At 39.0% G+C, this 17,209-nt stretch overlaps 1 protein-coding gene across 5 annotated transcripts in view; it reads right to left on the reverse strand.

The window, feature by feature from the left end:
- MRTFA (myocardin related transcription factor A) overlaps positions 1-17,209 on the reverse strand; it is a 202,012-nt gene that overhangs the window by 87,723 nt on the left and 97,080 nt on the right. For 4 of the 5 annotated variants that reach the window (XM_075182796.1, XM_075182797.1, XM_075182794.1 and 1 more), the window contains 3 exons: positions 10,783-10,858; positions 10,207-10,368; positions 2,162-2,322 (listed from right to left, as the gene is read on the reverse strand). In XM_075182796.1, the coding sequence (XP_075038897.1) occupies positions 2,162-2,322; positions 10,207-10,368; positions 10,783-10,858 (399 nt within the window). Of the gene's footprint in view, positions 1-2,161; positions 2,323-10,206; positions 10,369-10,782; positions 10,859-15,522; positions 15,662-17,209 lie in introns of those variants that run through there. The other variant, XM_075182798.1, reaches the window with a different exon arrangement.

Here is a 17,209-nt window from a genome sequence, read left to right on the forward strand (position 1 = left end):
TCAGTTCTATTTTAAGGATCTAGGTGCAGCGAGTTTAAGGAGCCTCATCGTGTGAAAATGGAACAGCGATATACAACCCGCTCAGGGTAAGTCTGTTACCAGCACCAAGACGATTACTGTTGTTGGATTCCTTTGTATTTTATCCTCGTTTTGGCTTTACGCTTTATCCATTGGAACTTTGTGCTCACCTGTATAGGATCCGGACTACCTGTATTCTGGGAGCCCCTATTCCAGCTCATACCTATGCTCTGGGACATTTGTGTATATTTGTTCAGAGATTGACTTTATAATATTGGAATCTGCATATCCAGCTTTAGAAACCCAGCTAATTAAGGGCTTATGAACCGATATTGATGCATTTATATTTATCCTGATATGGATTTTGTACAGTTGCAGTGTTTACCACGATTGTGTATGCATATCTAGGTTGCAACCTACTGTCTACTGTCTATGTCTTTGATTCATGATACCTAAACAATAAAAGGTTTAAATATCTATAGTATCATCACATTCCGTTTTGTGAGCGCCAAGGGGACACCACCTTTTGTTATGAATAACAATTACAATAAACAATACTGTGTGGAGATCCCAAAATTTACTGTCTGCACAGTGTGTAGCTTTATACAATAGTATACGAGGTATGTCTATTAAATAACGAGACTGTGATTTGACCTTGTAAACAAAGCAGTCAGAACCGGTTATAACTGCATACATAGTAACCTTGAACCTGTCTGAACCTGCATGACAAGCTGCAACACTTTATGACGTGCAGTTGATTGTGAGTCGCCATTTAGTTTGGTTGTGTTTTCTGTAAAGTGCCAGAAAAATGCTAAGTTTAAAAGTTGAACAATGTGTCAATTTTAAATTTTTAATAAAATTGCACAAAACAGAAACAGAATGTTTTCAAATGCTTACTACGGCCGATGGGAATGACTGCCTGTCTCGTGTGCATGTGTTTCAGTGGCACAAAAGATTTAGCGAGGGAAGTGTGAATGTAGAAGATGATGAACGCCCTGGACGACCTTGCATTTCAAGAACCGAAGAAAATGTAGAAGAAAAAAAATCAGTCAGGTTGTTTGAAAAGACCGCTGACTCAGTGTTCAAATGATAGCTGAATCAGTGAACATTGACAAAGACACCGTATGTAAAATTTTGTGTGAGGATCTTAACATGACGAAAGTTTGTGCAAAGATGGTCCCAAGGGTTCTCACACCAGAGCAAAAAGAACATCGCAAGGAATGTTGTGTTGACATTCTTCAGCAACTTGATACAGATCCAAACCTGTTTCATAAAGTCATCACTTGTGATGAGACCTGGATCTTCCAGTACGATCCTGAAACCAAAAGACAGTCAATGCACTGGAAAACACCGTCATCACTAAGAATGAAAAAAAGCTTTTCAAAACGAGTCAAAATTCAAAGCAATGCTCGTTGTTTTTTTCGATATCAAGGGTGTAATTTTGGAAGAGTGGGTTCCAGAAGGCGCAACAGTTAATCAGTATTATTATAAGGAAGTTTGCAAAAGCTGAGAGAAAGAGTCAAAAAGAAACGGCCGCAAATGTGGAAAAATTGTTTCTTTCTTCACCAGGACAATGCGCCTGCTCACACAGGACTTTCTGTGAAGCAGTTTTTGACCGACAAATACATTACTACACTTGAACATCCTCCATATTCGCCCGATTTAGCACCTTGCGATTTTTATCTTTTCCCAAAAGTTAAATCAGTGCTTAAAATGGACACATTTTGAGTCAGTTGATGCTGTAAAGAAGAAAACGGCAGATATGTTGAAACAAGTGAGAGAAATTAATTTGCTCCATGCCTTCGACCAGTAGAAAACAAGACTACAGCGATGTATTCGTGCAAATGGGGAGTATATTGAAGGGGACAAATTTGTAATACCAATAAATAAAGGTGAGTTATTTAATCAGTCTCGTTATTTAATAGACATACCTCATATTTTGGTGTGTCAAGAAGGTTTGTGTAGACAAGGAGGATCGGTGTCTGTTTGCAGTCAGTGAGGAAATACAGGATGTAGCTTAAAACGTCTATTAAAACAAGCACTGTGTAAGATTCATAAAGTGGGCGTGATTAATGAGCAAAAGAAAATTAAACCCAGGATGTTAAAACAGACATAAGAGATAGGCTTGTAAAGTAAAATTCACCTGAGTTGGGGAGAGTAGTGGTGTAACTTCAGTAACTCTAGAATCAACAGGAGATGGTACTGATCCTTGTGAATCTTGGCTAGCTGGCTGCTCTGGAGACAAAGCATCACTGCTGTCTTCATCAAAGGAAGAGCTGTCTGCCACCTTGGCATAATCCACATCTGTGACAAACAAAAAAAAAGTATTTTTAATGCAAGAAACTCTAATGTCTGTACATTCAATGTAATCCATTAATGGTAAACTAAACATAAAAGGTATAAGAACATAAGCAGCCATGATATTGTACAGTTAAACATGTCAATGAGCTTTTTAAGAATTTACATAGAGCAACATGTTAGACATTTTTTAATGGATTTATGTTCATTTTCTTTCAATGCATTTATGTCTTTATTAGTCTATTTTAATCATTGATTCTTTGTTTGGATACAATTGTATTTTCATATAAAACTTTAAAATAAAAAACAGCATATTTTTCTTTTTAGTTGGAAGTGGAAAATTTGAAATTATTAATAACCTGCATGGGATAAGGAAAATGATAACTGAAAAAAATGAGTGGTCCATCTAGTCTGCCCATTTCAGTAACACTTACTTTTATTAATTTCTCTTTAAAACTACTTTATGACCTAAAGCTTTCCACACTCTTTCATGACCAAACCATTTTTTTTTTAATTTTGGGGAGAATCAGCTTCATGAAAAGTAACTTTTTTTTTTTTTTTTAAACAAAAACTAAGGGGCATATTCAATTGTTGGCGTTACATGGAAAAGTAATGCGGCACGCGCACTATTACCGTCATTACGGTAATATTGCGCACAATTACCATCATTACGGTACCTTTAGCTCCCTGAGCTGCGTGCTGAAATCCGGCTTAGTATTACCGTAATAACGGTAATACTTTTAACGCTGCGGAAAACGGCAACAATTGAATATGCCTCCAAATGTTAATTTTCTTTGTAAACATGGGGCTTTTGTCTGGTAACATACTGAAATATAAATATATTTGTTTCAAAATGTTTTATATAGGAAAAACAGAATACAATCTCATTAATTTACCTAAAAATATAATTAATTAGATCCCTTGACTATAACCATAATTATTTTAAAAGTGAAGGCACAATGAAGCTATAAGTAAAAGATGCAGTGTTCTCCCCAGCACCTAATTCCCAGGTTCTCCACCTAGCTGTTTTTACTTGCCACCCTATATTAATAGAGTCCTATTATAATAGAACAAACAATTGTTTCTCCATTTAGAACAGGCACTATGTGAGCACTACAGCCAGCAGTGTGTTAGACCACCGACCACCAGTCTGACCAGTTCTGACAGGTGTGGGCAATAACTTGCAACATATTTTAATATTATTGAAAAGTCCTATAGATTGTAAGCTTGCGAGCAGGGCTCTCTTACCTCTCTGTCTGTATGTATTACCCAGCAATGTCTTATTAATGTTTGTTCCCAATTGTAAAGCGCTATGGAATTTGCTGGTGCTATATAAATAAATGTTGATGATGGTGAAAGTTGAAGTAGCCCCCCTCCCCCCCCGGCTACTTCTTAATGCTACCCGGCTGACAAGATTTCCTGGGGAGTACACTGAAAGGTATATGTGCATGTATGTATGTATGTATGTATGTATGTATGTATGTATTATTTTTTGTAGAGAAAAGAGTAAATAAAAAAAATGTCATTTCTATTTTTACCTTTTAAGGATCTCCCATTCTATAACCATTAACTAATTTAGTGACAGATGGATCTAATAGAGTGGCTTCTATCAGAACCAGTTTACATAGTAACATAGTTGATGAGGTTGAAAAAAAAAAAAAAAGGACACCAGTCCATCAAGTTCAACCTATTTTGGATCTCCTGCGATCCTGCACTTATAATTGAAATTGATCCAGAGTAAGCGACCACCAATCTGTTTCAATTGTGAAAATCCCCCCAGACTCAATATTGCAGTCCTATTTTTACCCTATATCCACTACCATCCTTCATTTTAATTAACAGTCGTATCCCTGGATACACCTTTCCGCTAAAAATTTGTCTAACCCTTTCTTAAACATATCTATTGAATCTGCCATCACGACCTTCCCTGGCAATGAATTCCATTTATTGACTGCCCTTACTGTAAAGAACCCCTTCCTTTGCTAGTTGTGAAATTTCCTCTCCTCTAACCTCAGGGGGTGACCACGTGTCCTGTGTATGGTCCTTGGGGTAAAAAGTTCCCATGAAAGTTCTCTGTATTGACCCCTAATGTATTTGTACATAGTAATCATTTCTCCTTTTAGACGCCTCTTTTCTAAAGTAAACATGCCTAAACTGGCTAACCTTTCCTCATAACTTAATGACTCCATACCCTTTATCAATTTTGTCGCCCTTCTCTGAACCCTTTCTAGTTCCAAATTATCTTTTTTATAGAGTGGTGCCCAGAACTGTACTGCATATTCAAGATGAGGTCTTACCAATGATTTATACAGTGGCAAAATTACACTGTCTTCCCTTGCATCTATGCTCCTTTTTATGCATGCCAATACTTTGTTTGCCCTTGCAGCTGCTGCTTGACATTGAACACTATTGCTAAGTCTACTGTCTACGAGCACTCCCTGTCAAAGATATTTTATTTTGGATGAAGACAATTTATTAATATGAAAATATTTATATTGTTCTGTCTTATTTTGGTATATCATTGATAATTGATGTGGTGTTGTTGTCGGTTGGAGCCTTACATGTGAGCTGGAGAGAAGGAACGGGAGTGAAGGAGTTACTCAAGGGACAGATATTTCTAATCACAGATGTTGGAACAAAGAGTTGCAAGAATTTCTTCAGACTTTCCAGGGAAGCCTGGATCAGGATACGCCTATATACTTTCTCAGCCAATTGTAATATGATATTTGTAAATTGTAGTACAACCTATTCTTTAGTTTGGACAAACCTACATGTCTGGTCTGTGGGAGATCAGAGAGTTTTCAATTCTGAAAATAAGAGTGATAATGTTATCACAGCGCTTGCTTATTCTTTTGTAAATAAACAATGATATAATTTTATTCTTAAAGTATCTTTTGCTGAAGGAATTATTTTATTACTTTATTACTCCAAAATCCTTATCCATTTTAGATTCTCCTAAATTAATTCCATTTAATATATAGATTGCATTCTTGTTTTTGATCCCTGAATGCATAGCCTTACATTTATCTGTGTTAAACCTCATATTCCATTTGGCCGCCCAATCCTCCAGTTTATTTAAGTCCCTCTGTAGAGAAGCTACATCTTGCTCTGATTTTATTACCTTACAGAGTTTAGTGTCATCTGCAAAAATAGAAACTTTACTCTCTAAACCATCACCAAGGTCATCATTAAATATATTAAAAAGGAGTGGCCCCAGAACGGAAGCTTGAGGTACTCCACTTAAGACTTTTGACCAATTAGAAAATGTTCCATTTATCACAACTCTCTGTTCCCTATTCTCTAACCAGTTTTCGATCCAAGTACAAATGTTGATTCCTAGACCCAGTTCCCTTATTTTGTAAACCAGCCTCTTGAGTGGCACTGTATCAAAGGCTTTTACAAAATCTAAGTAGACCACATCTACTGGGCTGCCCTGGTCTAAGTCACCACCAACTTCCTCGTAGAAACTAATTAGATTAGTTTGACATGACCTATCCCTCACAAATCCATGTCGATTCCCACTAATAATTTTATTGCGTACCAAGTAATCCTGAATACTGTCCCTTAAAATACCTTCCAGTAGTTTCCCCACTATTGATGTCAGGCTTACAGGTCTATAATTCCCTGGTTGTGATCTCGTCCCCCTTTTAGACAACGGCACCACATCTGCTATTCGCCAATCCCTTGGTACTGAGCCTGATGAGATTGAATCTCTGAAAATTAAGAATAGCAGTCTCGCTATTTCCGAGTTTAACTCCAAAAGAACCCTTGGGTGTATGCCATCTGGACTTGGAGCTTTATTTATCTTAATATTCTCAAGTCGCCTTTGGACTTCTTCCTCTGACAACAAAGTATTAATTAATGGCATGGTTTCATTTTCATTTTCATGTATTACTCCTACCATTTGTTCCTCTCTGGTAAATACTGAAGAAAAGAAAGTGTTTAATACCTCTGCTTTTTCCTTAGTATCATTTATCAATTCACCCATCTCACTTCTTAGGGGGTCCTCTTTTTTAATCCTTTTGCCATTTATATACTTAAAAAACTTTTTGGGGTTTGTCTTACTTTCTTTTGCAACGTGCCTTTCATTTTCTAATTTAGCCAATCTAATTTCCTTTTTGCATGTTTTATTACATTTCTTGTACCTACGGAAGGACTCCTCTGACCCTTCAGACTTAAACAATTTAAATGCACGCTTCTTCCTTTGCATTTCTTCCCTTACCTTTTTATTTAGCCACATTGGTTTAGACTTAATTCTTTTACATTTATTTCTCATAGGAATGAACTTCTACGTGTATGTTTCCAACAACATTTTAAAGACAGCCCACTTTTCTTCCGTATTTTTGCCTTCAAAGGCTTTGTCCGAGTCTATGCTCTTTATATCCTTTAGCATATTAAAATTTGCCTTTCTGAAGTTTAAAGTCCTAGTTGATCCCTTATACCGTTGCTTCTGGAAACTAATTTCAAATGAGACCATATTATGATCACTGTTTCCCAAGTGCTGCCTTACTTGAATATTTGGACACTATAAATATTCGATTGAGTACTGACAGCGCTCCACAGAAGATTGTCACCCAATATGTGCACTTGAAAGGGTTCCCACCTTTCTAAATATAACAACAGTAATGAATATCAAAGGTGTAAATACATAAGGTATCAATCTTTAACCCAACAGAGATGAAACACTCTTTCTTCAGTATATCTATCATATACCAGCTTGTTCTTTAAACTACAACTCAAAAAAGCATAACATAGTGTAACATGTTTATAGCACACTTTCTAATTGCAATTAGTCAATTCCAGCACCAAGTGATAGAGCGCTAAAAAAACACCCAAGTGAACAGCAGGTCTGTGACTCTTCTGTGGCACCTTGCCCCAATGGGTGTATGCTTACAGTGTTTCCACTTTAAAAGGGCCGTCAGAAATCCTTCATACTTTATTGCCTTTCTCCCTTTCCTTCACTTAGAAGTTGCTGCAGCCTCCGTTACACATGTGAGTGAAGTAAAAAACAAGAAGGATCTAGTGCAACACCGTTTTACTTTCTCATATAAACATTAAAATTAAAAACAAAAGATCTTTATAAAACAAATTAATAAAAACAAGCATACACCCATTGGGGCAAGGTGCCACAGAAGAGTCACAGACCTGCTGTTCACTTGGGTGTTTTTTTAGCGCTCTATCACTTGGTGCTGGAATCGACTAATTGCAATTAGAAAGTGTGCTATAAACATGTTACACTATGTTATGCTCTTTTGAGTTGTAGTTAAAAGAACAAGCTGGTATATGATCGATATACTGAAGAAAGAGTGTTTCATCTCTGTTGGGGTTAAAGATTGATACCTTATGTATGTACACCTTTGATATTCATTACTTGAATATTTGATATTACGTCTACATTGTTTATTACTAGGTCCGGTATAGTCCGGTTCCTAGTTGGTTCCTCAACTAATTGGGACATGTAATGGTCTTTTAGTGTGCTCAGAAACCTATTTCCCCTAGCTGTACCGCAGGTCTCAGTACTCCAATCAATGTCCGGATAATTAAAATCCGCCATAATTAAAATTTGACCTAGTTGTGTAGCCTTTTCAATTTGCTGTAGAAGTTGGGCTTCCTCAATCGTACGAATATCTGGCGGTTTATAGCATATCCGTATCAGCAACTTCTCTGAACTTTTTCCTCCGCTGGATATTTCCACTCACAATGCCTCTATATTACAACCAATATTCTCGTATATAACTTCCTGAATACTTGGTTTTAATTCTGGCTTAATATAAAGACATACTCCTCCTCCCCTTTTATTTACTTTATCCCTCCTAAAGAGAGAATAGCCTTCCAAATTGACTGCCCAGTCATGTATAGCATCCCACCAGGTCTCCGTAATACCTATAATATCATACTGCTCATTCATTGCTACTAGTTCTAACTCCCCCATTTTACCTGTCAGGCTTCTTGCATTTGCAAGCATACACTTAAGTCTATTGCCTCCCTTAGGTATTTCTTTTTGCTTTAAAAAGGGCCTCTCCTTATCGGCTATGCTTCCCTTTCCCCCCTCTCCACCCCCTTGACTCTTGTTAAATTTCTCCTTACTACTCTCAATGTCTATCCCATAAATACTTGCTTGCCCCTCTCACCCGGAGCCTAGTTTAAAATCTCCTCCAACCTTCTAACCATCCTCTCCCCTAGCACTGCAGCCCCTTCCTCATTCAGGTGCAATCCATAATGACAATAAAGATGGCAACTGATTGAGAAATCAGCCCAGTGCTCGAAGAATCCAAAACCCTCCTTCCTAAACCAATCTTTTAGCCACACATTAACCTCCCTAATCTCCCGCTGTCTCCCTGGACTAGCGCGTGGCACAGGTAGTATTTCCAAAAATACTACCTTGGATGTCCTTGCCTTAAGTTTGCGTCCTATGTCCCTGAAATCATTCTTTAGGACACCCCTTCTTCCTCTTACTCGGTCATTGGTGCCAACATGCACCAAAACCGCTGGGTCCTTCCCAGCCCCTCCCAACAATCTGTCCACCCGATCCGCAATATGCCGAGCCCGAGCACCCGGGAGACAACACACAGTTCGGCATGCACGGCCCCGGTAACAGATTGCCCTATCCACTTTCCTTATAATTGAATCCCCTACCACCACAATCTGCCTGGGTCCCTGAGTAACTTTGGTCCCCTCTATGCAGGAGAGACCATTCCCCTGGTTGCTAGAGGAAGCACTCTCATCCAACTCTGAACTGCCTTCCACAGTATCTTCATCCAATCTGGCAAATCTACTGGGATTGCTTAGCTCAGTACTGGCCTGCCTCTTCCTCCCTCTGCTACCCCTATTATAAGAGTTCTAGAAGACGATAGAAACCATGTACAAATCTATCCTGCACTGCATATTACTGGGGTAAGTCCTTGTGATGTCACTGCATTTCCTCACCAGATGAGGAGACCTCATATAGCGTTCACTATGGATGCGTCTAGCATCTTCTCTAAATTCGCTGGCTGTCATTTAAAACTTGAGCTAGTGATATTCATGCTGTCAAGTAAAGCACAGACATTTTAAAATTACATTGCAGAGTTAACCAGCCACTGCTGCTCTAGTTGGTAAGTGCTTCATTTTACTTTGTGTGTTTCTGATGGGGTTGGGAGTTTTGCTTGTTTTTCATTCCTAAAAAAAGCTGTATGTTAGTTTAATTATTTTTTAAAATGTAACTGTAGGTTTCAACACAAGCTACACTAGAAGACCCCTCCATGGATCTAGCACAAAGTCTGTAAAGAAGTGCTTTTTTATGAAAATTTTAAAAAGGATAATTTACTCAGCAGTCAGAGCCTAGCAATCCATTATGCATTCCCCCCATCCCCTACATCATGGCTAATGTTTTGTGCGTAGTTGTTAGGACATGGAGATTAGTCAATAGTAACCACACTGGGACTTCATGCAGAAAATGACACGACAGGAGAGGGATGTTCTTGTTCAGTAGGATCCAGCCTAATGCAAATGGTTCTATCCTTGGGGGCAGGTCTGAAATCTTCCGGTGACACCACAGTGCAAAGTGCGACACCCGCCAAACTGGAAGTGGTCCGTAAAAGCTTTCTAAAAAGTAGAACTTTTTCTTAATTTTCCTTCCTCAGAATTCAGATGTTTAGCCAACTGTTCTAGAACTCCCTCATGTTTAAATACTGTCTCCTTGAACTTCCTCAAAAGATCAAATGTATGATGATTCTTATGCATTATTGCAGTCAACACTAGTGCATGCTCTATTTTGTTGAGATACAGTTTCATCTTATATCCCACATTCAGTCCTTGAGGTAAAAGTACATGCAATGTGACAAAAGTATTCCTCCAAATCTCTGCACTTAATGCATGAACAGCATTTAGATTTATGATAAATTTGCTCACCAATTATGACCTCCTTTAGACTGGTTTCCACAGGTAGAATATTTTTAACCACCAATTCCATAGGACCGGGCCTCTGGGAGATCTTCTCATTTAAATCATCTGCAAGACGTGCTCTTTTAAGTTTTAGCTGTTTGGCTTGAAGAGAAGGCTCAGCTGACGTTTCTGTGTGGAGTAGTGACACGGTTAGTTGAACACGCAGGATTATCTAGAAGTAATGTCCCGGTCTAATTGCAATAACTACGTTTGTCTCTCCAAATAAAGCACACATGAAATATTGATGTTCACATTTTATTTTCATACTATTGTTTCAATGGTTTAATGAAATAAAACACAATGGTCTTCAACAAGAGCAAAATTATTTACTTGCAATTAAGATTTATTGCATTACACAAAATGATTGCAAATTTATTTATTCAATACACAATTCTCTTCTCGCCTACTAACATTACCGAAATACAACAGAACATGTATTCTCAGGACTTAAATTGCAAATTAAATTTACTACAAATGTATTATTTTCAAAGATGGTTATTGACAGTGACCATAACAGCCTTGTAAGAAATATAGTTCCTGTACCTTCAAGTATATGCATCCTCACTAGCTCCGAGCGTTCTGGTCGACACCTTATCTTCCGCTTTAAATAGTCCTCAGTCTGGAATACAAAAGTTAGGTAGTTAATAACATGGAAAAGAGAGCGAGCCAACAGCTGACCCAAAAGTTACAATAGAAAATTATTTAATGGCATTACAATATTCAATCTTACTGGAGAAATTTAAAAATCTGACTGCATGTATGGGAAATACACATAGAACAGTGATTCACAACCAGGGGGTACTTGACGTGGCCCATGGGGGTTCTCAGATAAAACATCAGTAATGGCTGCACTATTGTTATTAATGTCAAGTGGATGGATCTATTTGTGATATGTTTCCTGTCAAGTGACACATCAAGCCTGGCCTGTGAGCAAGGAAGGGATGAATTTGAATGATCAGAAAGGCCCGTCACCATCTAGTGAGCTGCAGGCTGCCACATATTTTCTGTAGCTAACAAAGTACTTCTAGATTTACAGTATCTGGAGATATCAAACTTTACTGTAGTAACATTGGAGTCTATTCTTCTTTGCAGCAATTTCATTGGGCTAGATAGCTTTTTGCTTAGCTTGAATATTTGTGCACCTTGATTTGCATTTTGTTCAGGTAATGTTGTACACAGGCCCACTCATTTCCTAAAACACCATGGGCTGGAGGGCTGCAGATCACTGCATCCGCCTGAAGTACATGCTTTCACTAACCAGAAAAAGTCAAACTTTTTTTTGTCCCAGATACAGCAATCTGAACATCTGGCCGTGACTGGCGTTACCTTAGTCACTTAGCAACGAATACACCTTTTCTGCCACCACAAAGTATTTATTATGGTGTCCTTACAATCACCAGAACCACGTATTAATGTTTCACACTTAAATCATATAGACATGTAGCATGAGCCTCCCTGGGCTTCGTAAGTTCACAAAGAATCACGGAGAACACACTAGATCGGCGTTTCCCAAACTGTGCGCTAGGGAGCCGCGGCGAGGTCACAGGGGTGCCGCAGGCCGGCGGTGAGTGGGGTGGGGCGCCAAGCGCTCCCCTCTGCCTGCCACCCAACCCCACTTGGTCTCCGGCCATCCGGACAAAAAAAACTCCACCCTCCGTGATGACGTCACGCCCGACATTTTCAGTGAAGTGCAGTGCAGCGAGGAGCAACAACAGAAGAACACAAAAGAAAACAACAGAAGACAGTATAAAACAGAACAGGAGAAAGAAGGGCAAGTAAAAAGGTAAGAAGATAAACGTAAGTTCAAAGGGGCAGAGCAAAACAAGGAAAAGTGAGGTCACAGATGGCTATTTAGAAAAGGGGCACAGATGACTATTTAGAAAAGGGGCACAGAGGTCACACAGATGGCTATTTAGAAAAGAGGCACAGAGGTCACAGATGGCTATTTAGAAAAGGGGCACAAAGGTCACAGATATCTATTTAGAAAAGGGGCACAGAGGTCACAGATGGCTATTTAGAAAAGGGCCACAGGTCAAAGAGGGCTTTAAATGAATGGGCACAGGTCACAGAGAACCATAAATAAAGGGGCACAGGTCACAGAGCTATAAATAAATGGGCACAGGTCACGGAGGACTATATATAACGGAGGCACATAATTAAAGTTTAAACCGGCAAAAGAGCACATGTGATGATGAAGGGGCACAGTGTGACGGACCTACTCTGCATTTATTTATACAACCTTTTTGTACATGTAATTTTTCTTCCTTTACCAATAACTATTATTACCTATATGTTCTACTTCTAAAAGTACATCATGATATTATTGCATGTGCATATTTTTATGAAATGTTTTATAGCTTTTTAAATATGATTCAAAAGTCATTGAATTAAAAAAAATATATATTCTTGTTCCCTGAACATTATTATATCTTTTTATGGTGCTTTATGAACAACTTGTCACTCCTTTAAGTGAGATGCTTGGGATTGAGATACATTTTAACACATAAGGCCACTGTTTTCTTGTATTGAGTGAGATAAGCGCTCGTTAATGTAGGTATCGCCAGGCACTTGTTAATGTAGTTAATGTAGGTATCGCCAGGCGCTCATTAATTTAGTTGACCAGTAACTGATGCAGATGGAGGAGAGCCATCAGTAGGTGATATACTTTGTACATTTACAGTAATACTGTGACAACACTATTCTGGGGTGCCACCCTGCACTGTTCCTGCCATTTGTGTGGTGTTGCTTCTGGGACATGTGCAATTTTACTTCTTGTATAGAAGCTACACAGAACTTGACTTTAACTAATAATAATTATTTTTTGGTGATTGCTTCAGTACAGAATTATTTTCTTGCGCAAAGGAATGGAAACATTTTTTGAACATTGGAAAGAATCGTGCTAGTGAAGAAAAGGATGGCGAACCACACACCAGGGCAAAGTCATGAAGAAAAGCAAGCATCGCAGATACGACGATACTTACCTAGACTTCGGATTTACATCTGTAGGTGTCAACCAGGAAGAGCAGCCACATTGTGTATTATGCCTGAAAATACTGTCGCCAGAAAGCATGATCCCAAGCAAACTAAATTGCCATTTAGAGACCAATCACCCTGACATGGCTAATAAATCACGCGATTACTTAAATCAGAAAGTTAAAAGAATTGAAAGACCAAAAAGGTACATTTTTAAACAAGCATCCATACCAAGCAATGCTTTGCTAGCATCTTACAAGGTGGTATATAGAGAGTTGCGAAGTGTAAAAAGCCTCACACCATCGCAGAAGAACTGATTTTACCGGCTGCAGTGGATATAGTCAGCATTATGGTTGGGTAATCAGCGGGAAAGCGGCTTTCAAAAGGTACCTTTATCCAACAATACCATGAGTCGCAGAATCCAACATATCGCTGAAGATCTGAATGACCAGTTTATTGAAAAAATGAAAGGGAAGGAATTCGCACTACAACTTGATGAGGCAACAGACAGTAACAAGGATGCTCATTTGATTTGTTACACATGCTTTGTTGATGGTGACAATATTGTGGAAGACCTTCTCTTTTGTAAAAGTATCACTGCAGGAACAAAGGCACAAGAATTGTTTCAGATCATTGACACTTTTATGAGTGAAAACAACTTAGACTGGACAAAGTGGTTTGGTGTCTGTACTGATGGTGGTCTCTCTATGTCAGGCTGTTATGGAGGATTGCAGGCACTCATAAGAACAAAGCTCCTGATACACTATGGACCCACTGCATTATCCACAGGGAAGCCCTTGCATCAAAGCAACTGAGTCCTTCACTGAATGCAGTCATGGAAAGCGTGTTGAAAGTGGTGAACTTCATCAAAACTCTGCCACAAAGGGCAAGGATTTGCTGTAATACTGTGGCTCTCCCGTGGCAACGTACTTTCTAGTGTCTTTGAATTACGGCAGAAACTTTACTACTATCTTGAAGAAGAAGTACATGAGTGTGCCAATAATTACTTGGATACTGATTTTTTTAGTCCAAATTAGCATACCTGTGTAATCTCTTTGACAAACTGAATGCATTGAATCTCTCACTACAGGGGAGCAACACACACATTCTTAAACTTTCTGAGAAGGAATCAGCGTTTAGGAAAAAACTCCTATGGAAAAGAAAATTAAATGAAGATTGTTACAATGACTGTTTCCCCTTGTTGCATCAGTTTGTTACATCCAATGATGTTTACTTGACACATGAATTTAAAATAGTTTTTGAGCAGCACCTAACAAATCTCAGTGACTGGTTTCAAAAATATTTTACAGAGAATATGGAGAAATTTGTATGGATCCAAGACCCATTCAGTACTAATGCCCCATCTGAATTCACTTCTACAGAAGAAGAAAAACTCATTGAGCTTTCCTGTGACAAGTACTTAAAAGTAAAATTTAGCAGCATGGGACTTGAAGGGTTTTGGATATCCATTAAAGATGAATATCCGATGCTAAACCACAGCGAATTCTAGTTCCATTTGCAACAACATATCTGTGTGAAGCTGGGTTTTCGGTTGTTGCCGAATAAAAAGCAAATACCGTTCAAAAATTAATGTTGAACAGGAAATGGGGGTGGCAGTGTCCAAGCTGATTCCAATGTTTGAAAAGTTGTGTAGTGCAAAATAGGCGCACACATCCCATTAATAAATAATAATAAGTTTGGTATTTTTATAACATTCTTTAATAACCAAACACATTTTTGTACATATTGTTGTTTTATTTTGTTTAAGTGTTAATGAGTGCTGTAACTTGTTCTTTTGAAATAAATATATATATTTTTTTTCACAATTTTTGTTGGATTTATGTGTATTAGTTTTGCAAACAACTTTATAAGTATTTCTGTCTTGACCAAAATACTGATTACGTTATTTTGACCCAAATACTTAAAAATCGTGACTACTACGTAATTATTTGGACTGAGGGGTGCCTTAAAAATTTTATGGAGACCCTAAGGGTGCCTCGAACTAAGAAAGTTTGGGAACCACTGCACTAATTTAAAATTATTTAATCGGAAAAAATGTTTCCAAGGCTTGGTTACAAAAAAAACACATAATATGAATGCCATACAATATGTTGCACAAATAAGTTTCAGAAAATAAAACAGGAAATAAAATCAGAGTCACTAATTACTAGTTAAAACCTGGTGTGTGAGGGAACACAATTGAGAAATATGTGACATTTCAGTCTTGATAGAGCCCCTCATGAAAATGCACACGTTATTGCCTACGGCAGAAAATTTTAAACCTTTCTCCGCATAGCTCTCACCACCCACCTTTGGAGTTTAGCTGTCAATAAGGACAGATTGATCTCCCAGATGTCACAGGGCTTTCAAAGTGAGCTAGGGATGTCCTGAGCTCTGGAATGTTCACAGGACCTGAATTCTCACCTCTGCTCGTTCGGCTTGGCTGGTCAGGTCCACATCCTCTGCATACCAAAAAAACTCCACAGAGCGGCTTATCCATCTCCGGATAATTTCAAAAGACTAATGACACTTGCATAGGTTCAAACACATGTAATTTAGCAAAGCACACGTTGAGATTACATGACAAGGTTACATAAAATATTCAATTTACATTTGTTATTTTCTTTTGAATTCATGTATGACAATCAAAACCTAGAGCACGGAGAACTGTCTTGTCACGATCTCTCCTATTCACCACTTCTGCCCCTTGGCGCGAGAGGCCATCTGCGTTTTCATGTTCTGCGCCCTTTCGGTGCTGAACAGTGAAGTTATATTGCTGCAAAATTAAGCTCCATCTTAACAGCTTTGCATTATCCCCAGAAACTATTCAGCCAGCTTAGAGGATTATGGTCTGTGATAATGGTGAAATCCTGTCCATACAGGTAGGGCTGTATCTTTTGCAGTGCCCATATGATGGCTAGGCACTCTCGTTCAATGATAGCATAAGACACCTCTTGAAGGAGTAGTTTTCTACTTAGGAAAGTAAAAGGGTACTCCTTCCCTTGCGCTGTCACCTGGCTAAGGACAGCTCCTAGTCCATAGTTAGACCAGTCGGTCTGTACTATAAATCTCCATTTGAAATCTGGGACCTGTAGCACAAAGGACTGGAACAGAGCAGATTTCAGAGCTGTAAACGCATTCTTACAATCCTCTGTCCAATTAACCACCTGAGGCAATTTCTTTTTTTTTGTTAAGTCAGTCAGAGGTTTGGCTAGGGTGCTATAATGGGGCAAGAACATTTGATAATACCCAGCTGCACATAAGACAGACATGACCTGCTTTTTCGTGGTAGGGGTAGGCCAGGCCGCTATAGCCTCTGCCTTGCCTGGCTCTGGGTGGAGGGCACCTCCCCCTACACGGTGCCCCATTTACTGCACTTCACGCATGCCAAGATGGCTTGATAGTCAGACCTGCCTCAGTAATTCGGCCTAACACACTATGCAGATGGATCAGGTGCTCCTCCCAGGTCTGGCTGAACATCGCAATGTCATCCAGGTAGGCAACTGCATGTCCCTTCTGACCCTCTAGCAGGTCATTGGCCAGGCGCTGAAAGGACGCAGGGGCATTTTTAATTTCAAAGGGCATGAACAAAAACTCAAACAACCCAAATGGGGTGATAAATGCGGAGCGCTCACCTGCCATGGGTGATAATGGCATCTGCCAGTACCCTCTACTGAGATCCATGATAGTAATGTAGCATGCTTGGGCAAGTTGATCTAGCAGTTCATCTGTCCTAGGCATAGGAGAAGCATTAAACACTGTGGCGTCATTCAACCTCCAATAGTCCACACAGAACCAAGTGCCCCCACATTTCTTTGGGACCAGTACCACTGGGGCAGCCCAAGAACTGTAAGACTTTTGAATTACCCCTAACTGCAACACCTCATCTATTTTCATTTCAATTGCATCTAGCACTTCTAGGGAAGTACGATATGCTGGCTGTCTGAGGGGGGGGGGTGTCTGGTTGCCTGTGTTTACATGATGTGTGACCAAGTGT

This window comes from Mixophyes fleayi, chromosome 8, assembly GCF_038048845.1.
Source record: "Mixophyes fleayi isolate aMixFle1 chromosome 8, aMixFle1.hap1, whole genome shotgun sequence".
NCBI classification, from domain to species: domain Eukaryota; kingdom Metazoa; phylum Chordata; class Amphibia; order Anura; family Limnodynastidae; genus Mixophyes; species Mixophyes fleayi.